We start from the raw sequence: 25,929 nt of genomic DNA on the forward strand, positions 1-25,929 counted from the left end.
TATAATATGTGTGGTTGTCATACAGTAGTTGATTTTTTTACTTGCTCTGCAGAATTTAACATCTGCTTTATCCCGAATGTAAAACACAAAACGCACTCTTCTTTCAGAAAGCTGCTTTTTTCTGAGGTTCTTAATTATATTATCTAGCCTTTATAAAACATAAATAAAAGTAATCTTCCAACCGACTTATCAACTTATGTCCAAATAAAAATTTGATTTGCAATGGAAACATCAAACCTCACTAGGTGACAGGTGTTGGAATATTTTGTGTAAGTTTGTAAATCTTTAGCTCATTTGAATCTCTTCTCGCTGTCCTCCTTCGACCTGGCTCTACAGCCTTGCAGGTGCTGTTGTCTTCATTAAGGAGGGGCAGCCTGGGCTTCCAAAGCCTTGTTGTTTCCATTGCGGGTACAAGCTCAAGCTGACCCAAGATTGGCTTTATTTAGGCACAGCTAGCTCCAGTTTATCTGGACCCAGATGCTCCGGTAGACACCTTATGTGTGGCCGGGATGACAGTTTAAGTTAGACGTAATGTCCTAGATTGTTTAGTCTGCTGCTCTGAGAATGCTGATTACCCATTCAGAACTAGTTAAAACCTCTTCCTCTCCCTGAGATCTTCAGAATTGGTTCGGCAACCGCTGTGGCAACTTGTGTCTACCGCAAGTGTCTTGTCAATTCTCCGGCCGTAACTCAGAATAAATCCAACAGTGTTTTGACATCAACTTCCTGCTCTCCAGCGTCTCTCTGTTTCGTCTCCATTGCTTCAGAAGTTTCCACCACAACAGGTTTCGGTTTCCAGAAAAAAAACGAGCTTTGAAAACTGTAAACTATATAACGCGATAACTTTTGAATCAAATGACACCACTGATAAGCAATGAGAACAGCAGCCAGCAGAGTTATCTTTTAGAATTTAATTTATTTCAACATCATCATCATCATCATCATCAGATCTGCAAATAATAATATAAAAATTAGAATTCTGTTAAAGACTCCATCCACAGCGCTGTACAATGATAGCTGCAGCTAAAGAGGCTGCCTGGCAACCAGATGGCCACCTCAACCTCTGATCATCGATGACATCATCCTGCGGTGACCGGCCAGTGTTCACCATCGCCATAGTCACTGGGACTTTACAGCGTATGTCCATCGTTGGCACAGTGGTTTGCATGGTTTCAGTCCAGCGATGTTGTCTTCCATCACAGCGTCTTCCTACATTCAGAGTTCTTGTGGAAGCTGACGCCGGTTTTGCCTGTGGGATCACAAAGCCCCTGTTCCTCTGGAGGAGTTTGGAACAGATAATGTAGCCCCATTCTCCACAACCAGATCAAAACTGTATATTTTCTAAAACTATAACCAGAATGGAAATCACCATAACGTGGCAACAAACCGGTTCTGGGTTCTGGAGCTCCATAAAAAGAAGTCTTGGTCCATCTTGCCTTGGGTTCAGTGTTGTGGATAGAAGCAGCTGGTTAAGACTGGTCCTGTGGGAAGACGATGGGGTAGATTTGGCTGTAGTGATTCACAAAGTGGACCTCCAGGCCCTCGCTGATGTAGTCCGGCAGGTCAGAGAAGTCCTTCTTGTTCTCCTCTGGCAGGACGAGACAGGTCACTCCAGCCCGACGGGCCTAATGGGGACACGAAAATCCAGTTTAAACCATGGAGCATATACTCGCATTTTTTTCAAATATATTTGAAAATGATATGGGTTTAAAGCTTTTAATATCAGGTTGTCAATTCATCCGACATGTTAGCCTACAGAAACATCTGTGATTGGCTCGGCTGTTTCAGGGCGGTGACATGATTGATGTGGACGGCTGGGTGCATCTTGTACTTACCGCAATAGATTTTTCTTTGATGCCTCCGACTGGAAGTATTTTGCCAGTGAGTGACACTTCGCCTGTCATGGCTACGTTCTGACGCACCGGCCGCTTGGTTGCCAGGGACAACAGTGCTGTGACGATAGTGCAGCCGGCGCTTGGTCCGTCCTTAGGAGTGGCTCCCTGGGAGTAGGTAACAAGTGTCGTTGTCAAACAGACATGATGAAGCATTGGGTTCAGAAAACTTCTTAAGCCAAGTGATACGGATCGCATGCAGAGACTGCTCTCTACTGTCTTTGCTCACCTATAAGTAATGATAGCACTGATGCATTGTTATGAGTCAATGAAGCTATCAATAAATATTCTGAATTGGGAGAGGAACTGAACAAAAACGAGTCATTCTAATTCTAAACTGAAACCTATAATACTAAGATGTTCTGGTCAAAGTCTCCCTGTATGCTGACGACATAGGTCCCTTTGTGTCTAACCCCGAGTAATCAATTACACACACACTCCCGCTTTTTAACTCTTATGCAAATGTTAGATTTGCAGCGAATTCATTTCTGACAATAAAATATAAAGGCTTTAAAACAATTGCTTGGTCCATTATCTGAAGATTCTGGGACTAAACTATGAACAAGGCAGCAGAATTTGGGATTTCGGCCATGGCTAATGAAACGTTTATGGTGTCATACATGGATGTATAATATGAACTGGATACAGCGTTAGAGGCACGGCCTCGTCCATTCCTATGAGAGCTGCTCATTGGTGCTTGAAGACAAAATGGCCTGAGATTCTCGAGAGCAAAACGTCACAAATTACCCATCATGCCTGGCTGTCGAGAGCATAGATAGTGCATGTGCAGTTGAGTTTCCCCTCAAGCCCCGCCCCCGATCTCCCGCTCTAGGCTCAGTAGAATGAATGGAGAGAGAAAATAAATCTGGATTCAGCTTTTAGCGCATTTTACAACTTTAAGGACATACTGTTTTTAATAAGGGCTATAAAAGGGTTCATACTGGGTAGTTTATTTGGTTAAAAAATGATCCACTGATTTACAGACGTCTCTTTCCCAATGCAAGTCAATGGGAAAAAGTCTTTCTGGGCCGGGTGACGTCACGGACTGATACGGAAGTTGTAGTACCAAAAGTTTGGCCGCTACGAATATTTTGTCAAAGTCTGGAGCACTTCCTGGGGGCTTGGTGTCAACATGAAGATAAGCCCCGCCTTCTCGCTGGCTGGTTTAGTTTAACCGACGGCAGAAAACACAAATGATGGCTCGGTCAAACTTGCGCGATAAAATGCTGTCGCAGGTAGTGAACAAGTACGAAGAATTAAAAAAAGACTAAGCATATATAGTGCAGTAGTAGTTCTCCATGGTTACCTCTGGGACATGCAGGTGCAGGTGGGAGTTGACCAGGAAGTTGTTTTCTGGTTCCTGGTTCATCAGGAAGGCTCTGGCAAAGGTTGTAGCGATCTTAGCACTTTCCTTCATGACGTCGCCCAGCTGACCTGTAGAGGAACACCAGCACTTTAAAATGCTCTGTTCAGCTGAATACAACAGACTTAGTTAACCCCCCCCCCCCGTACGATGACTCACCTGTCACCTCCAGAGAGCCCTCTCCTTTAGGGTCAGGAAGGTCGTCGGACCGAGGTCTCGATGAACAACGTCGTCCCCCCTGCGAAAAAGGCCGACATTCAGCATGTGGCATCTTTCATTGGTGTTGGTTTGATGTGTGTATGTGTGTGTCTCACCCATAGCAGTCCAGGCCAGCCCCATAACCACTCCTGGTGGCGTGACATCATACATTCGATCCACTGTGAAAATAGGTTTACCCACAAAGAGCTGCAGGTTGTCAGGGGTAACAGTGACCTTGGTTTGTTCGCCACTGACGATTGAGAAGGCCACTTTACGGAACACCTGACAAACGGACGGAAAAGGTAAAAAAAAAAACACAGAAAAGAAGAAAAGCTTTGTTTTAGAAATCAGCAGGGTTTTGTCTAAATGGCGCCCTCAAACCAAAACGCCGTAACATTTTAAAGTGATGCCAGAAAACAATATTTCTGTTGGTCAAAATGGGTATAACTACTATAAAAATATGAAGATGATGTCAGAAGGCTTTGTTTTTGTTTGTACGGAGAATAAATAGGGAATGGATGTCCGGTCGGTCTGCCAGTGGACGAGTGGCAGGCAGCAGGCTGATACTGAAACTGAGATTTCTGAATTAGTTTCTTTTACTGTCTTTTTTCTGTAGAGGAAGTAAAGAAACCCTAACTCGGGATTTATATGTTGTTTGAGGTGCAATATATGACTCAGCAGCTTTAAGACATGAAGAAACTATTATTTTCCACTTAACTCTGATGCAGTATTTTCGGGGCCGTAATTTTGGCCAGAAATGTCGCCTCGAGAAAAAGGGCTGCACCCAGCCTCCATTTTCTGAGTGCTTCACCGTTTAGCAACTGTTCGCAAAATATTTCAACTTTTCAGAAAAGTGCCGGTGATGTCACAGTAGCAATAGGAGGAGGAGTTTGGTTTAGACCATGTCTTTTAGACAGTAGCTGTCATTACAAAGACCAAAAGGCCCGTACATGGATTAGATAAACCGGGGGACACTTCAGTGTGAATGGTTTTTACTTTTATCTTTGTTCGCAGTTCATCATCCTCTAACAAAACGGAAGAGAGCAACACAGGGCTGGAGGGGTAGTTGGCTTTGTCGGCAAAAGCTATCATAACACTACAAAAACTAATGTGAAATGAAGTAGGGCCTCCTTGATAAAGGTAGAGACTTTTCTTTAGTCTATGGTCCAGTGAGAGCTTTGGGTTTCATTTTTATAATAATTAACCTCTACGCATCAAAGTCTGATCGAAAAATGTTTTTGTATTATGGCCCCAACATGGATGTTCTTCTCTGAAAACAGCCTGAGCTGGAGAAGTATCTTACCTTTTCTACTTGTTTCTGCAGGTTCCTGACTCCGGACTCCCGGCAGTACTGCCTAATGAGCAGACTGAGGGCGTCGGGGGAGATGGACACTTTCTCCTCGGTCAGACCGCACAGAGAGCGCAGCTGAGGGACCAGGTATTGCTGGAGACACAGAAATAAAAACAAACAATGTAGTACAAATCTCATAAACTCTGACCAAATCTGTGAGTAAAACTCTACAACCATCATGACAATTCTTCAACAATGATCAACAACACCATACAAAAACAAGCATGAGATGACTGTCAATATAAACAGCTCCGGAAGAAATTAAGAGATGTTTCTTAAATCTTTATCTCTACATGTATGGCAGCCATTCCAGTGTTTGTTGAATTCAAACACAGAGAAATGTTGGCAGTAGTTTATAGAATGCAATAAAAAAAATCATTTAATTCAAAGACATATCTATAAATAATAAAACTAGAGAAACTGATAACGCTGAGGTGGTTTCTTAATTTTTTCCGGGGCTGTATATATATCCCTTGGTGTTACCTCAGCAATAGCCAGCTTCTCCTGGGCCACATATCCAGACACATTGATCATTTCCATCCTGTCTCTGAGGGGCTCTGGGATGGTGTCAATCACATTGGCCGTGCAGATAAACAGAACCTTAAATGGAGCAGACGGAGAAAGTCAGACTTAGATAACTTGCATTTTACCCGCTCCCTTTGTTCTGAAGAAACCTCCACAGGAGCTTTACTGGTGCTCACTACGTAGCAGGGTGTGGGGAAACGTACACAGGGGGACACGCTTTACCTTTGACAGATCTACAGGAACATCCAGGTAGTGGTCCAGGAAGTTGGCGTTCTGTTCGGGGTCCAGTAGCTCCAGCAGGGCAGAGGATGGATCACCCTGGTAACCGCGACCCATCTTGTCCACCTGGTAATAACAGGAGCCCGATAGGGAATATGATGTCAGTGTATCTGGAGAACCGTTCGTCGATCTACTTAACAATCGGTGGCTGTGTTGCTAGGGTTTCAATATACAGTAGTGCTACATCAAATTTGTGCAATTTGGACCTGCAAAACATTCAATATCGATAAATTTCAAATAAAGAAGGCTTTGTGTTTCGGGTCATTGGCGGCCACTCCCTGCTGAGAGCTGGAACAATGTTATACTGACCTCGTCTATGAGCACCAGAGGGTTCTCCGTCTTGGTTTTCTTCAGGCACTGGATAATTTTCCCTGGCATCGCACCAACATATGTTCTCCTGCAAACACACCCCCATCACAATTTAGTTAAAGCAAGCCCCCATATTTCATCACATTATAAATAGTGTTAGGGAATATTTTGCTTAGGGAGTTAACCTTTGACACAGCTCATAATTTACTTCTTCCTTTGTCATCATAGAGTGGAGCAGGAACGAGTCCTAAACCCTAGAACTGAGTAAGCGTTTTACCAGTTCCGGTTCCCTCGTCTCAGAGTCAATGGGATTTCTCCGTAGGATTTTGGAAAATAGCTCGAAATAAGGTCTGTGGTTGACACAAATTTAAGAGACGGGTCACATTTTGTTCTACGAATTTAAACACATCAGTAGTGACCCCCAGAACGTGCATTTATCAAACAGGTTTGTTTTCCACAGACCTTATTTTTTTACAATATTCCAAAATCCTATGCAGAAATCACATTGCTTTTTTGTCGAGGGAACCCATGAGCAGCTTACTTCCAGGTCGGCCTACAAAAATACGTCATCCCTGCACCACTCTATACCCATGGCATAGTTCTTTTGCCTTGGGGTTGCTGTAATCTCTTAAGGAGGGGCAGCTTGGGCGCTTTGCTGGTGCTAGTTTCCGACCGGGCACAAGCTGACATGAGATGGTTTTTTCTTTAGGGACGTCTAGAAGCCCTTCTTCTCTGGTACTAACATAACGTAGGTTCCCTGACAGACATTCTTTTGCCATGCACGACAGCTCTAGTTAGATTCAGGATCCATATTTGTTTAGTCTCGCTGATGAGGAATGTTGATCATACACTCTGAACTGGTTAAAACCTCGGACTGCAGAAGAGTTCTTCAGAATTGGTCGGGCAACCGCTCTGTCAACTTGTGGCTGCAGCAAATGTCTTGTCAATTCTCCGTCCGTTAACTTCAGAATAAACCTTCAGTGTTTGTCAGCAAGTTCCAGCTCTCCCCGTGTCTCTCTGAGTTTCATCTCCATTGCTCCAGAATTTCCATCACAACAAGGGACTCACATTGTACTGTCAATTGTGTCAATTGTATGTGGAGGATACATGACTGGCCAATAAAAGGAACGTTGAATTATACTTGCACAATATGTTTAATCCACCAGTAAGGCAAGCAGTAACAGCTGTTGATGAAACATTTTCTGAAGAAGCAGCACATTAACTTGCAGTGAGCTTGCGTCCCCTTTTATCTTGTGAGTTTCAAATTAATGTAAATGTTACATGTTCCGTTTATTCTAGCGGAGGTGTGGTCTTTGTTAAAATTGGGGGGGCAGATTATTCTCGTTTCCACGTTCACATTAGTAATTTGTGCTTCTACTGTGACACGTCTCCATGTTTTAATGTCCAAAAAGCTCTTTGTTTTTCTCATACTGCCTGTGCTGCAGCACATCTTTTCACCCTCTGTCTGAAACCAGAGCCCAGTCTGCTCTGATGATGGTTAGCCGGCTCTGTTAAGAGATGTCCCACCTTTGCAGACCATTGACATGCACATAAAGCTAAATAAAACACACTACATGAGAGAAAACCCCATAAAGCACAATGGGCCTCTGTAAAATGTAGCATCTGTATTTATAATCATCACATGCAGTTATTTCTGTCCTTATCTAAATGTTCCCCCCTTGATTTTCCTAATCCTGCCCAGAGACGGAGCCTTGTGTGTGTCTGACAGATTGAGCTATCATTAGGACGTTCCATACAGTGGGGCAAAAAAGTATTTAGTCAGCCACCAATTGTGCAAGTTCTCCCATTTAAAAAGATGAGAGAGGCCTGTAATTTTCATCATAGGTACACTTCAACTATGAGAGACAGAATGAGAAAAAAAATCCAGGAAATCACATTGTAGGATTTTTAATGAATTAATTTTCAAATGATTGTGGAAAATAAGTATTTGGTCAATAACAAAAGTTCATCTCAATACTTTGTTATATACCCTTTGTTGGCAATGACAGAGGTCAAACGTTTTCTGTAAGTCTTCACAAGGTTTTCACACACTGTTGCTGGTATTTTGGCCCTTTCCTCCATGCAGATCTCCTCTAAAGCAGTGATGTTTTGGGGCTGTCGCTGGGCAAAACAGACTTTCAACTCCCTCCAAAGATTTTCTATGGGGTTGAGATCTGGAGACTGGCTAGGCCACTCCAGGACCTTGAAATGTTTCTTACGAAGCCACTCCTTCGTTGCCCTGGCGGTGTGTTTGGGATCATGGTCATGCTGAAAGACCCAGCCACGCTTCATCTTCAGTGCCCTTGCTGATGGAAGGAGGTTTTCACTCAAAATCTCACGATACATGGCCCCATTCATTCTTTCCTTTACACGGATCAGTCGTCCTGGTCCCTTTGCAGAAAAACAGCCCCAAAGCATGATGTTTCCACCCCCATGCTTCACAGTAGGTATGGTGTTCTTTGTCCAAACACGACGAGTTGAGATTTTACCAAAAAGTTCTATTTTGGTTTCATCTGACCATATGACATTCTCCCAATCCTCTTCTGGATCATCCAAATGCCCTCTAGCAAACTTCAGACGGGCCTGGACATGTACTGGCTTAAGCAGGGGGACACGTGTGGAACTGCAGGATTTAAGTCCCTGGCGGCGTAGTGTGTTACTGATGGTAGCCTCTGTTACTTTGGTCCCAGCTCTCTGCAGGTCATTCACTAGGTCCCCCCGTGTGGTTCTGGGATTTTTGCTCACCGTTCTTGTGATCATTTTGACCCCACGGGGTGAGATCTTGCGTGGAGCCCCAGATCGAGGGAGATTAGCAGTGGTCTTGTATGTCTTCCATTTTCTAATAATTGCTCCCACAGTTGATTTCTTCACACCAAGCTGCTTACCTATTGCAGATTCAGTTTTCCCAGCCTGGTGCAGGTCTACAATTTTGTCTCTAGTCTCCTTTGACAGCTCTTTGGTCTTGGCCATAGTGGAGTTTGGAGTATGACTGTTTGAGGTTGTGGACAGGTGTCTTTTATACTGATATCGAGTTCAAAAAGGTGCCATTAACACAGGTAACGAGTGGAGGACAGAGGAGCCTCTTAAAGAAGAAGTTACAGGTCTGTGAGAGCCAGAAATCTTGCTTGTTTGTAGGTGACCAAATACTTATTTTACAGAGGAATTTACCAATTAATTCATTAAAAATCAGTCAATGTGATTTTCTGGATTGTTTCCCCCATTCTGTCTCTCATAGTTGAAGTGTACCTATGATGAAAATTACAGGCCTCTCTCATCTTTTTAAATGGGAGAACTTGCACAATTGGTGGCTGACTAAATACTTGTTTGCCCCACTGTATTAATGAAACCCATTTAGCCTTCCTCACCTGTGTCCTTTAATCTCTGCCACATCAGTCATGCCTCCCACGCTGAACCTGTAGTACTGCCTGTTGAGGGCTCTGGCTATGGAGCGGGCGATAGAGGTCTTTCCTACACCCGGGGGCCCGTAGAAGCACAGGATCTTCCCCTGGGTGGAGCCCCGCAGCTGGCTCACTGCAATGAACTCCTGCACAGAGGGGAGGTCATGTTCAGCTGCACAAAAAGAAGCTCTGATGTGCGGATATTTAAACGTCTTTTAGGTGGTATGTGTTTGTGTGTTGCTAACCAAAATGCGCTTCTTGACATCATCCATTCCGTAATGGTCTTCTTCCAAAACGTCTTTGGCTGTTGCCAGTGATAGGTTCTCCTCACTGTAGGTCCCCCAGGGCATGCTGGTCAGCCAGTCCAGGTAGTTACGGGTTACGCTGAAACACAAAGCAGTTGTTGTTGATGTTGGTTTGTTTATCCTCATTGGTCGGTTATATTGACAGAGCTACCGCTGCACACTAATGATAAAGAGAGCTCATTCCTCCTGTTTTCACTGCACTACATTGGCTCCCAGTTTCTTTAAGATGTGATTTTACAATTATTCTACTGGTTTATAAACCACTTAGCGACACCCCTCTTTTTAAATGGAGTCTTTAATATCTATTACTTAATTTTTAGTATACAATTTTATACCTTTAAAATGTATATATTTGAAAGGTTTGATAGTTTTTTACCTTATATAATTTAACAGTTTCATTAGCGATATTTTCTTTTAAGTTGGTCTTTTAACCTTTTAACCTTTTATCCTCTATTATAATTATGATTATACATTGTTCTTATTTTATATTTTGCTGTATCTTCATTTTGTTTTTTGCCTTCCTTAATTATTTTCGAGAGGCATCATTGTCTATTTTATTGTTTTTATTATCCTACCTTTCACCTCCTTGTGTCTTAACACGCTAAAACACTAGATCATGTCGTTACACTGCATGTGTTCAAATAAGTTCTTAACATCTGATCCGAGGTGAATTTCGGAAAAGCTGGTTTTAGTTTGTGATGTGTGTCCTTTTTGTAAAGCACTTTGAAATGCACCTCCTGTATAAAAAGTGCTTTATAAATACATCTTTCTTATTTCTTATTATTATTATTTTAAAGCTTAACTACATACATTTTGACATTAAACCTTCCCTGTGGAGTCTTTTTTCTTTTTAATAATGACCCGTTTACATGCATTAAAGTTCTCTCTACTGTTGGTGTTTCTCTATAAACACATTTTATGTGTCCTGGCTGCACGATTTGGAAGGAAAAACTAATTGTGATTTATTGAACTGAAATTGCGATATGGTTTTGAGATATAGGAGGGAATGATCAGTCATTAACAATAATTCTATTTTTCATAGAATATATTATGGTGTGAGTGTGTGCCAGACAAATATGTTTTAGAATACAATTTATAGGCAGGAATACCTCTGCAAACTTCATGAAAATTGTATTTCAATACATATTGAGCAGATATTGTGCATCCTGCGATTTGAATTTTGCATAGACCGTATTACGATTTAGAAAAAAGGAAATGCATTAATTGTGCAGCCTTAGCATCTAACCCCTAGCAAACCTGCTGAGAAGAGTTCCTTCCTCAAAACATTATGAGTAAAATAGAGCTTTTCAAATCTTCCTGGCAAGTCAACAAGTAATCTGTCGCATAATTGTGTCAACACCAGGAATAGTGTAGCAATCAGCATGTCACAATAGGTAAACAAACAACAACCTACGAGTATAAATTACACTTTAAGTTTATCCTAGAGGGGCAGTCATGAAGTATCCTCATGGAAAGGGAAAGCTTTAACTCACTCTTTAATTAATTTCATCTTAAGTCAACCAAATGATATAGCAATTCAAAGACTGGGATAAGAAACAAACAAGACCCACTTGAACTCTGAGGAGTGGTTGTCCAGTAGTCCCAGTTTGTTGAGCTCTTCGTTGATGACGTCCATTATGTGCTGTGGGACCGTCCTCTCTTTGAGCCTCTCTCGAAACTTCTCCTCGATAGCATCTTTGTCCTCCTTCTCCAGACCCAGCTCCTACTCACAACACAGACAGATTTAAACATGGCACATAAAGCTGCAGGTCTGACGGACACAGGGACACACTGTCTACTGTACCTTCTTGATTATCTTGAGCTGCTCCTGCAGCAGGTACTTCCTGTGGGTCTGTTTGATCTTCTCCTCTACCTGTGAGCAGAGCAGGGACACACATTAAGGAGTGAGGGGGTGCAGCAGAACAGTGTCTAAAGCCTGTACATGTTTAGTAATGACCCCATACCTCTCGGCCGAGCCGCTGCTGCAGTTTGCTCAGCTCGTACTCCTTCTTCAGCAGAGACAGAGCCTTGTAGAGACGCTTGGGGATCTGCAGAGACACACAGCAGCAGATTTCAAAGCATGAGTGTAGGTATAATTTAAGTGTGTATATATATATGACAGATACAAAAAATCAGAAGTGTATACAGTATTAACAGCATTAATGGTCATAAACACTATTAACAATAGTATACATATTGAATACACCATAAATATATATTCAGTATAATGCTAAATGTATTACATTTTATTTTAAAAATTTCCCAAAAATGTCACACATGTACAAATATCCTATGTGTATAGTTTATCTATTAGTAGTACATTAGTCTGCTATAGAGTGACTAACTTATGCTGCATTTATTTATTTTAATGTGTGCTCTATACTCTGTATATCTATAAACTGTAAATATACTGTTTTTCATTTCACAAAAAATTCAAACATATAAACAATTAGCATATTTATTTAGTTCTATCTATAGAACGTTTATACATCCAAACTAATCTATACACAGAATACATATAAAACACTGTGTGTGTGTGTGTGTGTGTGTGTGTGTGTGTGTGTGTGTGTGTGTGTGTGTGTGTGTGTGTGTGTGTGTGTGTGTGTGTGTGTGTGTGTGTGTGTGTGTGTGTGTGTGTGTGTGTCAGCAGTGCAGTTGAGCTGAAGGTCCGGTCCTGTTGCTGTATGTGTTCAGTCTTTAGGATGAATCTGTGTGTTCTTGTGTTGTGTGTGTTGCCGTCTGCCTCCAGTTGCTCAGGTGACAAAGGTATGACTTGTAATTCTTCTAGATAAATATGAAGTTATGTGTATGCATGAGTTTTTGTTCCCTTTTCAAGAAAGGAACAATGATGATCACTGAAAAAAATGTGTTGTTAAGTGCCATGCTGTATTAATTCCATCGTTGACATACAAACCTTTATCGTTTTTTGTCTAAAACATTGTGACATCTCTCTCCAAATGTTGTAACTATATTATTTATAGTTAAAATAACAACTTCTCTATATACAGAATAAATATAAAACGTGTGTGTGTGTGTGTGTGTGTGTGTGTGTGTGTGTGTGTGTGTGTGTGTGTGTGTGTGTGTGTGTGTGTGTGTGTGTGTGTAAATGAAGATATAGCACATGTGTACATGTAAATAGAAAAGCTGCTGTTCGTTATCAAAAGACCAGAATTCATTTGGCAAATAAACCACTTAAACTGTTTGAAGGCATGATCAATAACTCAAACTTTGCCATGTGTATTTTATACTGCCTCTAGTGGCTGATGGGCTAAACAATTAAAACGGGGCAGCAATAGCCCCTTTCTGACTTTGCACAGCTAAATAGATAGTTCTGTTTCAGCCAGAGTTCTTCAGGGTTGGGGTCTAACTGGTTGGTTTTGCAGCTCAAATACGACAAAATTAATTTAATACATTTCATTTTAAACCATCAGACATGCTCACATTGGTCTCCTCCAGGACATCCTGCAGCTCCTGGGACTCGGCTCCTGTCAGAGCTGCTCCCATGTCGCTGAGGTAGATGGGATTATCCACCACTCTCTGCCCAGCCTGCATCATCTGGAGCACCGACTCCCTGACACACACACACACACACACACACACACACACACACACACACACACACACACACACACACACACACACACACACACACACACACACACACACACACACACACACACACACACACACACACACACACACACACACACACACACACACACACACACACACACACACACACACACACACACACACACACACACACACACACACACACACACACACACACACACACATTTTAGAAAAGAGGACCGCTATCATTGAGCATCATCACATATGGATTTCTTCTTGTACCTGCCGCTTTGAGACTCACTCTATTTCATCTCATCCTTTTTAATTTTATATTAATCTTCTTTTTTAAATGTTTGCATAATGCAGTAAGGAGTCAGGACGGACCTGTAGAGGGGGTTCAGCGCGATGATGTCCCTGATGGTCTTCACTATCTCCGCTGTCAGCGCCTGCAGAAAAACACACACACAGATCAGATTAGTATCTTCATCTTTCCATTTCCTTCCTGTTCTCTAGTGTGTTCTGTACCTTGACTTCCTCTGTGACGGTGAACTGTTCATGTTGAACGTTGTCCACTTCCACCATCAGGATGTCAGAGGATGACAGAGGCTGGAGCTCCGGACTCAGATCTGCTTCTGAAATCTGAAAAGAACAACAACAGAGCTGAAATCGCAAACTTATATAAACTACAATTCGTCATTGTACTACAACTGAAGAATTCTGATAAGTAAATAAACAATAAGGTTATTTAGATCATCAAACTTCTTCTTTGCTTTAAGTGCTGTCAGTTAATGTCTTTGGTAGTTAATTATCTTTGTCATTGTTTTTTGGGTTGTTTTTTTCTGTGTGTAAATGTTGAACACATCTGCCTTTCATTTGTGTTGAATTTAATTTAATCAGTGATCATTGCAAGGGACGCTGTGGCTCAGTGGGTTAGTGTGCTGATCTTTGGATCAGCGGAGCGCTGGTTCAATCCAAACTGCACTCAGGATGTCGTTGTGTCCTTGGGCGAGACACTTCACCCCAAATTTCTGCTGTGGAGATTGCCAACAGTATTGAGTGTGTGTACAGTTAGTGGCGTTAGGTAAAAGCGTCTAATGTAATGTCATTGCATTAACATGCTTTCTTTCAAAGGTGTTACTGTCATAATTACAAGAGCTACAGTGTAGTTGTTTGCAGTAAAAAACCTTGAATAATTAACTTATGAGCAATTAACTCTTTATTACTTCACTATTTATTTACAGTTTGCTAACATAACCCGCTCCTTCAATACTTTTTTTAATTGACTTGTGTTTTAAAATACTACAACTTCTTTCTTTGACCATGGTGAACTTTGCTGTCAACCCCTTTTCTGCATTGTAACTTTGCTGCTTTAACACAGTGTACATTTCCCCAATGCGGAGCGAATAAAGGATTTCTGATTCTGATACAGAAAGTGATGCAATGGTTCAAGAAAAAATAATCTGAAATAGGTTAGCTATGTACATAGGTGAAATAAAATAAAGCAGAAAGTGAATTTGATTACTGTACATTAGAATAAGTATTGTGTAATGTAATGATATATAAACATGTGGATAATTAGAATAATCAGATGTGCATATGAACAAAGTATTATACATTAAGTGAGTGGTGAGTTCAGCAGTCTTATTGCCTTTGTGATAAAACTGTCCCAGAGTCTGGTGGTCTTAGTACGGATGCTAGCTGAACAGCACAGAGCTTAAATCAATGTTTGCTGAAAAAATACCCTCATGGCCACACAGCTCAAATCAGGCTTTTTCTAATAATGCTGGATGGAGGTCAAAGAGGGAAAACACAATGCCGTCGTTACATTCTGTCAGCATGTGTAAAGGCATCAGATGTCACAAACCTTTTCCTGGAGCTGCTCCGCTACAGGAGCCGCCTGGTCCTTGCGGTTCTGTTTGGATCTGCGTCTGGGTGTTGCCTTGGGTTGGGACTCTGTCTCAGACTCTGACCACACAGGGGCCGCCTCCGCCTCCTCAGGCTCCACCTCCAGCTGCTTTGTGATCCGGATCCTGACAAAGGAACACATATAAAGAGAAAAGATTAACACAAGACACAGAAACTGTTTGCTGTGAAGAGAAAAATTCTAAACATTTTCTATCCAACCACTGGCTTCACTCGTTTCTAACCTGCGGTGTCCCATGACGATCATCCTCAGCTTGTCTCCCAGGTCCTGCATCTCATGGATTTGAACGAAGGTGCCTGTTGAGTAGATGGCGTCCAGAGATTCCACCACATCGGACTCATTACTGCAGGAAACACACACACACACACACAGACGAAAGTTATCACAGCAGATACAAATGATGGATAAGATACATAAAAAAACTACAGACCAGAGAAAAGATGAAAGCAAGACCTCTAGGAAGGAATTTGCTTTGGTTTGTACGGTGCATACATAGACACAGTAAGAGAAATTAATTAATAAGAAATAAAGCACAAATAAACATACAAAAAGTAACTACTTTAAAAAACAAAACCAATCCTATTTTCTGTACTTGCATATTTGAATTTTGAGTACATATTTCTCTATATTTTGTAATCATAAGATAGTTTCAGAGTTGTTTTATATAATAGACTTACAATTTAATTTCTCTTAATGTGTCTATGTGTGAACCGAAACAAGTATATGATGTTTAACCTAACCTGGCAATAAACCTGTTTTGAAATAGGATTCAGATTCTAATAAAGCTCTACTAATGTCACAGAAGATCGCTCTCATAGGAAGACAGTTGAAAATACTGACACTGACTCTTAACCCCTCCCACATTACTATGTGTTACATATACAGTCTGTGGTTACATCATGGGAGCCATTCCTCTAACTAAATACTGTGAACCTTGCAAATTCTACAGTATAATTTTGCATATTTCTGTTTGGTAATATTTATTTTGAAACTGCACAGCTCTTTTCCTTTAAATTCTGATATATTGCACATTTTATATTTTTGAGAGTAATGTATCATATTCTTGCTGTACTTGCTTTTAGAAAAATGTATATTTCTTCTATATTTGCTACTGTGTGTACATATGCACAAAAGCAAATGTGTAAACCTTCTTGGAAATAAACCTGGTTCTGACTTCCTGAAGCTTACATTATTAAGACACGCCATCCCACACCGAAAGTTTCACACAAATAATGGTAAAGCTCTACGAGTCCTGTATAGCTGACCATCAGTGATCAGAGGAGCTACAGCTCCACTTACCTATCATCTTTCTTCAGGAAGACTCCGGCATACGGCTGGGCCAGACGAACCTTCCTCCTCAGCAGCTCCATCAGCTCTTTGTTCTTCACCTGAGAGCAACAAACACACACTCATCACACATTGCAAATCAGGACTGAAAACACAGACCTAAGAGCTTTGTTATTTTACTGAAATATCTGATATACCCACAATGTTTGGTCATAATAGTACACATCCACAACCTAGTAAACATATTTTCCATACTTAAAGAAACGAGGTGCACTTCCTACTAAAATGTGAAACGTTCAATGAAACAATTAAAAATACTATCAGGGGAAGAAGACAAGGTATAGCTTTCTTCCCATGAATTTCAACATGCCACATCCTGAGAGACAGAAACACATGTTTACATGAGAGATGAGATGTGTCAGCCTGCCACAACATGAGGGAATCAAACTGAAATGCATAATTTACATCTCTTTTGTTTGATATGACAGAATAATGATTTATGTTCTTTTTCTTTTTAGTCACATTAAACGTTTAAGAAACGGGATGAGAAGGATAAAGAGAAACATGTATACTATAAGAGGGACACAAAGACATTCGGATAACATAAGTGAGAAACAGAAAGAGAGAGATGATGGGTTTCCTCCACAGGTTACATGTTGTTGTTTGGTTGCATCATCCCGTGTCCTTGAACCGAGCACAGCTCCTCACCTCTATGATCTTGATGAAACGGGGGAACACCGGGTTCCTGCTCACGGCGATCAGCGGGACATTCGGAAACACCTCCGGGACCATGATGGGGGTGAGAGCCGTCATCTGTGGTCCGTTATACGGCACTCCCCCTTCTCCCCCTGACTCCTCTCCCCCAGAGCCGGTACTATCCCCTCCGTCCCCAGAGAAGCCGGCACCGCTGGCCCGGTTCCCATACATCCTGTCCTGGACCCAGTATGGTGGAGAGGTTGCCGAGAGGAGCTCGGTCCGTCCATGGAGAACGGCACCGACCCGCATCCAGCGGTGAGGTCTGACGGTCAGCCTGCAGCCAGCTGTCATCGCGGTGCTGAGCGGAGAGCTGGAGGTGAGAGAGCTGGAGGTGAACTGGAGCCGGCTCTGTGCGGGTGTGACGGTCCATAGGGTCCGACTGCTGCTGCTGCTGTTGCGGGGACATTTTATTTTCACAAAACGAGCCCAGTTTCTGTGGAGCTGTCCAGCAGCGCCGAGCATCTTCATGCAGGTCGCCATGTTGATCTGGAGCTTTCTACCGCATGTGACAGACCTTTTTCCGGCAACGTTTGATGACGTAGGGCTCACTAATATTTTTATGCAACGGCTGCTGAAGAATGTTTTGAAGGTTAATTTGAAAGCTTTGTGGTTTGCCAGAGACATGGGTTACCAATAGTGCAGGGTGAATTCTATAACTTTATTCAATACCATAAAACTTATTATGTTTACTACTAAAAAATCACATTACAGGGAAATCTGCCAGTTTCCCCCTGCACATCCCAAACCCCATACAATATGAAGTCAAATAGAACATTATTGATTTAATATTGATAGCCCACAGAATAGAATCACAATTTTAGATTATTAGATTATGACAGGCAGATAGCCTATTTTTGTCATGATCCCACATCTCTAAACATAACTTTACTTCATTTGGCAGCAGTGCTGTGTGTTATGTACTGTCCTGTGGTGATGTTTCACTCTTCTTCTTTTTTTATTTAACCTTTATTTAACCAGGTAAAAGACCCATTGAGATCGTGATCTCATTTTCAAGGGTGACCTGGCCAAGAAGGCAGCAGCACACGTCATCAACATACAAGATACAAATACATTACAATAAATAGGGCCACAAGTGAATACAATAACAACAAAGTGCAAGAGCAAAGGAATCGATCATAGGAAATAATTAGGAGCAGAGGCACCGTCCAAATATTTTTCGTTGTCGGTCCTTTAGGAACCGGCGGAAGACATTAAAAGATGCAAGTTCAGACATTTTTAGATCAGCCTGAAAATTGTTCCAAGTTGATGGGGCAGCAAAACTGAACGCTTTTTCCCCCAATTCCGTCCGAGCTCGTGGGATATGCAAGCAGTAACTATCGCTGGACCGTAAGGTATACCGGGTTTCTGCTCCTCGGAGGAGTGAACACAAGTAGGAGGGAACCAAGCCAAGCAGAGCCTTATAGATCATAAGCAACCAGTGAGTTTCTCTGCGAGTGCTCAATGATGGCCAACCAGACTCGGCATAAAGCTTACATGAGTGAGGCGGCCACAGCCAGTAAAAAACCTCAGTGCACTGTGATAAACAGTGTCCAAAGCTGATAGGCTTTTAGACGAAGCATACATGTACAGCACATCTCCATAGTCAACTAAAGGAAGAAAAGTTGACTACACAAGCAATTTACGCACTCGCAAAGAAAAACACAGGCGATTTCTGTAAAAGAAGCCAAGCTTTAGCCTGAGTTTTTGGTTTTTTTTTACCAGGTTTTCAATATGTGATTTAAAGGAGAGCTCCTGATCTAAAAGGAAACCCAAATATTTGTAATTGGTGACAACCTCGATTGGATAACCTCGAGCAGTTATTACATTACATTACTCTTGGTAATAAGAGGTCAGTTTATACACATGGGCTAACTTTATCTTGTGTAGGTTCTTCAATTGGTGGTTTTACTTCATAGAGTTGCTTAGTTACAACCTCTTTCTGATTCCTAATTAACTGGGGGGGAAAGTGGATGGGTCAATAAAATCCCAGTAACAACCTAAACTGTGTTTCCGGTATGTTGGTATTATCTATAACTCATTCAAAGGGCTTTTTAAGCATATTTAATCTTCTTATCGAACGGTACATGCCATTCAATAGGGCCTGAGGAAAGTCACCCAGGGCATGGTTATGCTGATGCTGGCATACATTTAGTGTAAATGTAATACCAAAAACTTTTGATTGTGACCAGAAAAGTGTATATGTGAAGATTCATTTCTTTACAAAAAAGAAAATCAGCATTACCCATTGGGTTTCCTTAAAGTCTAACCAACACGCCAAGTTCATTTCCCTCCACATTAAACATCTTAAAGGTGCCCTATTATGCTAATATACAGGTTCATATTTGTATGTTGTGTCTCTACTGTGACTTGTTTACATACTTTAATGCTCAAAAAGCTCTTTGTTTCTGATACTGCCTGTAGAGGTGCTGCAGCACCTCTTTTCAACCTCTGTCTGAAACCAGAGCCCAGTCTGCTCTGATTGGTTAGCTGTTGTGATTGTGGAGGTCATCTGCTTAGAGATGTCCCGCCCTTTAGCCTATCACGTACAATGAGTTGGCACTAGCCAATAGAAGTGTGAGTGTTAGTGATGTCACTATGTTACAGAAGTAAACAAAGTAGTCCAATCAAAGCTTTTCAGGCAGGGGTCGGAGTGTGGGAGACACACTTCTCTGGCGGGAACTATGGGATTTTAGCCTTTGCAGACCATTTACATGCACACAAACCTATAACACACTACAGGAAAAGGGAAACCCCCCAAAAGCCTGATAGGGCCGATTTAAAGTTTTGCACTATGATAATTTCTAGCAGGACTCATCTTACTTGAATTAACAACATCAACCAATGTTTAATAAACTGATTTATTTGGCCATTTACTTACAAATACATAGTTAAAAGATCTAATGTAGTATTGTAGAAGTCTCTCAGTCGTCATCCTCCTCCTCCGGGTCGTCTGTGTCCTCCATCTCTTCCTGGGCGGCCTGCTGCTCCTCTAAAGCTTCCTTCAGCACCTGCTCATCCTCCACCGACGGGTCCAGGGCCTCCGTGATCTCCGGTCCGCTGGGATATTCTGTCAGTGGTAGTGGGGGGACAGCCGGGCTGAACCCTTCCCCTGAGTACTTCAGACCCCATCCAACATAAATGTTCTCAAACTTCCTGAATGAAGAGACAAAGCATGGTGGTTAAAAACAGCAACGTTGCCTTCAGGAATCCCAGGGAGTAAGGGGCTTCAGAAATGTTTACTTACTTTCCGGAGGCGTATGAATATGCCCCTGGCCAGAGGTTAGAGCGCAGCACAGCTAGAGCATGCTGAGAGGTCAGGGTGGAGGACACCTTGGAGGTCCAGGGAGGAGTGTTGAGAATTTCTGAGGGACACCAATATTAAAAAAGAGTTACAGAATATATCCTAAGTAAAAGTAGTAATAACTCAAGTCAAATTACTGCATCCAGAATCTTGCTTAAGAAAAAGTAATACCATCAAAATAAACTGTAAGTATTAGTATTATGCAGAATGGTTGTTTTTGTAATAAGTACAATATTTGCCTCGAAATTGCAGTTTAGTGAAAGTAAAAAGTGGGTCAGATGGATATGAGCGGCACTCAGTGAATATAATCACCTGTGAGAAGTTTGTGTGGAAGAGACGGTGAGTGGGTTGCCGTTTTTTGTTCAGCTTTTTGAAAGTGTGATTATCACCATATGTTTGTGCAACTTTTATTTGATTAACATTTGTTCAGAACAGTTTTGGATCAGAGCAATAAATGTTTTGATGAATCGCCAACCCAACAAGAGAACAGATGAGCAACAGAGAGAAACGATCTCGGAGGAACATCAGCTTCAAAGCTCGATAACCTGGTCCAAAAAATGTATATTTATTTTTTAAAGATATTTTCGGGCTAGAGGAGGTCTTTATTGACAAAAGTAGCATTGAAGCGGGGGAGACAGAGGACAGGACACTGCCTAATGAGTTGAAGAGTACTGAGCAACGGAGATTGTGTATGGGTCGCCAGCTCTAACCACTGTTCGGAGGCCCCTGAACAACAACTTTCAGAACAGAAGCAAAACTCTCTATATTATTTGTATCATTTTGCTAACCGCCTGTTAGCTAACACCTGCTGTATGTGTCTGCACGAGAAGGAGGCCTGTGGTGCATTTTACAGGTTTAAGGAAGCAGCAGGGGAAGTGTGGGATTGCCAATTTGGAAGGTTTTTAGTTTTTTTAGAAGGGAACATATCCCCAATGAAAATGAAATCTCATTAATGTTTTTTCAGAAAAATGTCAAAGACAAACCTGCATCTTGGGAGAGGGGTGTGAGCAGAGGGGGACCAACTTCTGGCTCAGGCTCATCAGGCTCCTCTTCCTTCTCCTCACCCTCTCCTTCCTCATTAGAGTCGTCTCCTGGTTTCATGGCAAGGTTCACCCACGTACAACGACCCTAAAGCAGTCCACAATCACACGTTAGATACAGCTGAGAGAAATGCTTTTTCACCTGCTGCTACCAGACGTACCTGCTGCAGGATGTGCTGAGAATGATGCACCCAGGTGGACAAAGAATCGGCCATCTCAGCGACCGGAACACCCTCAAAGTCTGGATTCACTTCGTAGCTGTCACGAGGGGCCTCGTCTTCCTCATCGCCTTCCTCCTCCCCGGCCTGGTAGAAGCCCTGGGGGCTGACCTGAGTACCGGCAGAGATCCGAGCGATCTGCGCTCTCAGGTAGTCAGCTTCGTTCCCGGGGAAAGGTGGGTAGCTGACTATCGGGGTGTCCAGCCTCCCCGTGAAGAACTTACGGATCTGACGAGCAACGATGATCTTTGCCGGACTGACTGAAGGGAGCTTCACCCAGGGAAGACCGGGCTCTTTGCACACATAGTAAGCATACTTGTTGGCACCTGTTCCTAGGGCCTCCTTCGGCACTGCTGGGGGGGGTCTAAAGGCCGACTGAGGAAGTGGATTCAACTGAAAGCAAAGCCACCACAAAAATTAAATATAAAGATAAAAGGACGAAGCTTATTTAGCATTTCCCACAAACAATTCAAACAGGAGAAAGGTGAATAAGAAAGAATGGTGATGCTCTGTGACATTGAATAACAGCTTTCCCCTTCCTCACCTCATTATCTACCGCTTTCTCCTCTTCCTCTGCCGCCTCTTCCACGCTTTCTTCCTCTTCCTCCCCCTCCCTGTACTCAGCTTCAGCCACAATGTAGCTGCTCTCTGTCCCCAGGATCTTGCCCCACAGTCGGCAGCGCAGCAGCCCCTGGGTCTCAACAAGCTGCTTGAGTGCGAGGAAGACCCTCTGCATCTCCACTCTGCCCAGACCCACCCCAGCCTGCTCCAGGTAGAAGGCAATCTCACTCACATTAGGAAGAGGTGTGTCCATCTGTTGAACAAGAAACAAAGTTCAAGATTACATTGGTTTACTGTAGAATCATGTGCACATGTTTTACTTTAATTTACTTTTTATTTGTTATATCTTTTTATTACAGACTTTTTCTTAAACTTATTAAGTTTATATAAATATTATTTATTTTTGTTCTAATTTATTTGATCTTTTATTGGATATTTTACTCTAACTTCCAATGTTTATATAAATATCTTTATTTTATATTATAATACTTTTTTATTTCACATTTTTTATTTAACTTCTTTTGTTTATACAAACTATTTTATTCTTTCGTTTTAATATTTTATTGGGAATTTCACTTTCAATTCTCATGTTTATATAAATATATACAGTATATACAGTATATATTTGTACTGTATATACAGTATATATATATATATATATATACTATATATATATATATATACAGTATATATATATATATGTACTGTATACATATATATATATATACAGTATATATATATATATATATATACAGTATATATATGTACTGTATATACAGTATATATATATATATATATATATACTACAGTATATATATATATATATATATATATGTACTGTATATACAGTATATATATATACTGTATATATATATATATACTGTATATATATATATATATATACTGTATATACAGTACATATATATACAGTACTGTTGCGAAACCTAATTTCCCCCAGAATAAATAAAGTATTCTGAATATAAATGATTTATGTATACATTTTTTTTATAATACACCCACAAAGCTTTAGAAAGATGCAGCATTAAAGAATGACTTTTTTGGAGAAAAATGTATTATGATTGTACAAAAAAATGTTTAATTGTTCTAACATTAATGGAGGTTTTGTTTAGCTATATGTAAGTTATATTTGAGGTATGGACGACTTGTGAGCCAATCATTTAAGGACATTAGCATCACATGGTATCTGTTTGTACTCAGCCATTAAAAGAAATTGTAGATATTTTTTTAAATGTCTGAATTTGACCATATGACGTTGGCTTGAAAAATGACTCATCCTACTAGGGTGATGGCATGACCCCCTCTACTCTGCCTCTGATTGGCTAGTACTGGTTGCCTGTCATATGTAAGGGAAAGTAATCATGTTGCTTTACTTTTAAATTGTAATACTTAGGATAATAAACTGTGTCCCTGATATCTTTAAAGATACCTTTTAATTTTAAGCGATTCATTTTTTAAGTAACCCCTCGTCTTAACCCTGAATCTGACACAGGTGGGCCCAAATGCCTAAATGCCCTTTCCTCTCAGAATCACCCAGACAAAGTTCAGTATGGTGCTTGTGATACCAGTTCCTCCTCCTGGTCAGCCTCCTCTGGCCGAGTGAAGAGCAGGCGCTGCTGCTCAGCCAGCAGTTCAGCAGCTGTAGTGTGTGACAGGTCACGCAGCATGCTCTGCTTGTCTTCAAATAAACCCCGCTTCACCTCCCGGCTCACGTCCTCAATCACATCCACCACATTGTGAGGATGCTCATCCATCACCTTCATCAGCACCCGGCTGAGGTGGTCATACCTATTGCATTAAAGAAAAAAAATAAAGGCTTCATGAGCTTTTGAGAGTCACTTGGTTATTTAAGTCACAGCACATACATTCCATCACATGCAGAACCAAGCGAGCACTGGACAAGGATGATGTTCACAGAAAAAGTAATGTACATCTCTTAAATCTCTCTAAACTTTTGTCAGACAATTTTCACATGATAGAATCAATGGTTGAACCTAAATGGCACCTATATCTTACATTAGTGGTTTAGGAGGAACATTTGTTGTAAAAAAACTAACTTTCAAAATCAAAATCACTAAAAAAGTCTCCAATAAATTGAAGTGTCGCTGCAGTAATATAAACTGTGATGTCCTCTTACCTCTATAAAAAGAAAACTAACTTGAAATGATATTGGGTTAAGATTAACAAACTGACAAATGCTGACATTTCTTAACATGTACATATATGACATACAAGATTTGATATCGTATAAAAGAATGAGATACATTTATCTTGAGTTTATCAGTATATAATAGACCTACTTTAAAGATGAAGCCCTACCTTAATAAACATTTGACTAAATAGTACTCTATAATATTATTTTAAACTATCAAAAAAATAACATTCTTAAAATAAATTACATTTGTAGCAAATATATCATGCAGTGATGCCCTTGCAAAAATAACCTGTTTATAAAGTTTTAGTGGAACCTTTTTATTTGGTATTTTCAGAAAGCAGATACAATTTTAAACAAGACACCGTGACCTAATATATGATTTGTAGCATGATAACGTAAATAGCTGGGTATGTAAACTGTACAGTGTAGTGCAGCATGATATTCCTTACACACCGGTATTTTGTTGTTAGGTGTTAGTAGTTCGGCATTATTATTACACGTGTAGTAGAATTAAATCACGGTAAAATATGTTCATTTTGACGTAGTTGGTATCTACCGTAGTATTTGAATGACGCAGGCGATGGTGTGAACGCTCCCATCACTGGTACCGTAACCAACCGAGTAAGCTAGCCAAGTCACCAGCTAACCATAACACTAGCATTTATCACACAGTACATAAACACGGCACTCACAGGTTCAGTTTGCTCTCGGTGCTACTTTTCATCATGAAGCTCTTTAAGGCGGCAGCTGACTGAAGTCTCTGCTCACTTTTGTCTTCGTTTCCATCCGTACTTTCCATTTTTCTTCACCTCCGTCTGTTTCGGGACTTTTATCTTTAAAACACTGTTTGACTAATAGACTAACAGTAGCTACAAGGCGTTCACACCGGGTAAACTAGCTTAGCATTCAAAACGTATTAACAGAGGAGACCCAAACTTTACTAGTTGCCATGGTTACTGTAACAGCGGTTGCCAAGCTCGCAAAAGCATCGCGCGACACCTGGAGGAAGAGAACTAGGGGTAAGACAAAATCTACAATAAAATATAAAATAAAAACATTACATGAAATTTAAGTTGGTATCTGCATACATTACTATGGTCAAGTCATATTAGGTTATTCAAGCTAAACTAGGCAGAAGGGATTTATTTGGCCACTTCCGGTTTTCATTTCTAAATTGAAATTATTATGTGAATGCAACGTAAAGCACAGAGGAGTTGTATATTAAGTATGGAACACCATAAGCTTGTAGGTGTTGACACGTTGATGGTAATTCAATTGATTGATGTAAATTCAAATGGATCATTCAGGATAAATACATGTCCCAACCTGTAAATCCTCTCTGTATCAGGTGTTTTCTTTAAAGTGTCTCCCTTCTCTAATCATATATACAAAAACATTAACTGGGACAATATAATCAGTCATCCCAGATAACAAAGGCATTCATTTATAGATGAACACGTACAAATACCCCAATAC

General features: G+C 41.0%; 2 protein-coding genes across 2 annotated transcripts; both read right to left on the reverse strand.

The window, feature by feature from the left end:
- Positions 1 to 896: 896 nt before the first annotated feature.
- Positions 897 to 17,654, reverse strand: lonp1 (lon peptidase 1, mitochondrial). The gene is given in 22 exon segments (XM_063892066.1): positions 897 to 1,625; positions 1,836 to 2,000; positions 3,199 to 3,326; positions 3,415 to 3,451; positions 3,453 to 3,493; positions 3,570 to 3,735; positions 4,757 to 4,897; positions 5,288 to 5,404; positions 5,552 to 5,674; positions 5,918 to 6,005; positions 9,283 to 9,461; positions 9,561 to 9,699; positions 11,192 to 11,343; positions 11,425 to 11,493; positions 11,585 to 11,668; positions 13,062 to 13,191; positions 13,578 to 13,639; positions 13,719 to 13,832; positions 15,058 to 15,223; positions 15,341 to 15,460; positions 16,417 to 16,505; positions 17,113 to 17,654. Coding segments are annotated over 22 exon segments (2,994 nt in total). The 5' UTR covers positions 17,641 to 17,654; the 3' UTR covers positions 897 to 1,469.
- Positions 17,655 to 19,999: 2,345 nt separating this feature from the next.
- Positions 20,000 to 25,810, reverse strand: rsph4a (radial spoke head component 4A). Its single transcript, XM_063891790.1, has 7 exons — positions 25,146 to 25,810; positions 23,864 to 24,086; positions 22,264 to 22,533; positions 21,663 to 22,112; positions 21,445 to 21,589; positions 20,405 to 20,522; positions 20,000 to 20,313 (listed from the first exon to the last, which is right to left on the reverse strand). Exons 1-7 carry the CDS (start codon positions 25,250 to 25,252, stop codon positions 20,082 to 20,084), a joined length of 1,545 nt encoding a protein of 514 aa, XP_063747860.1. The 5' UTR covers positions 25,253 to 25,810; the 3' UTR covers positions 20,000 to 20,081.
- Between the last annotated feature and the right edge of the window lie 119 nt (positions 25,811 to 25,929).

Source organism: Eleginops maclovinus, chromosome 9 (assembly GCF_036324505.1).
Source record: "Eleginops maclovinus isolate JMC-PN-2008 ecotype Puerto Natales chromosome 9, JC_Emac_rtc_rv5, whole genome shotgun sequence".
Lineage (NCBI taxonomy): Eukaryota > Metazoa > Chordata > Actinopteri > Perciformes > Eleginopidae > Eleginops > Eleginops maclovinus.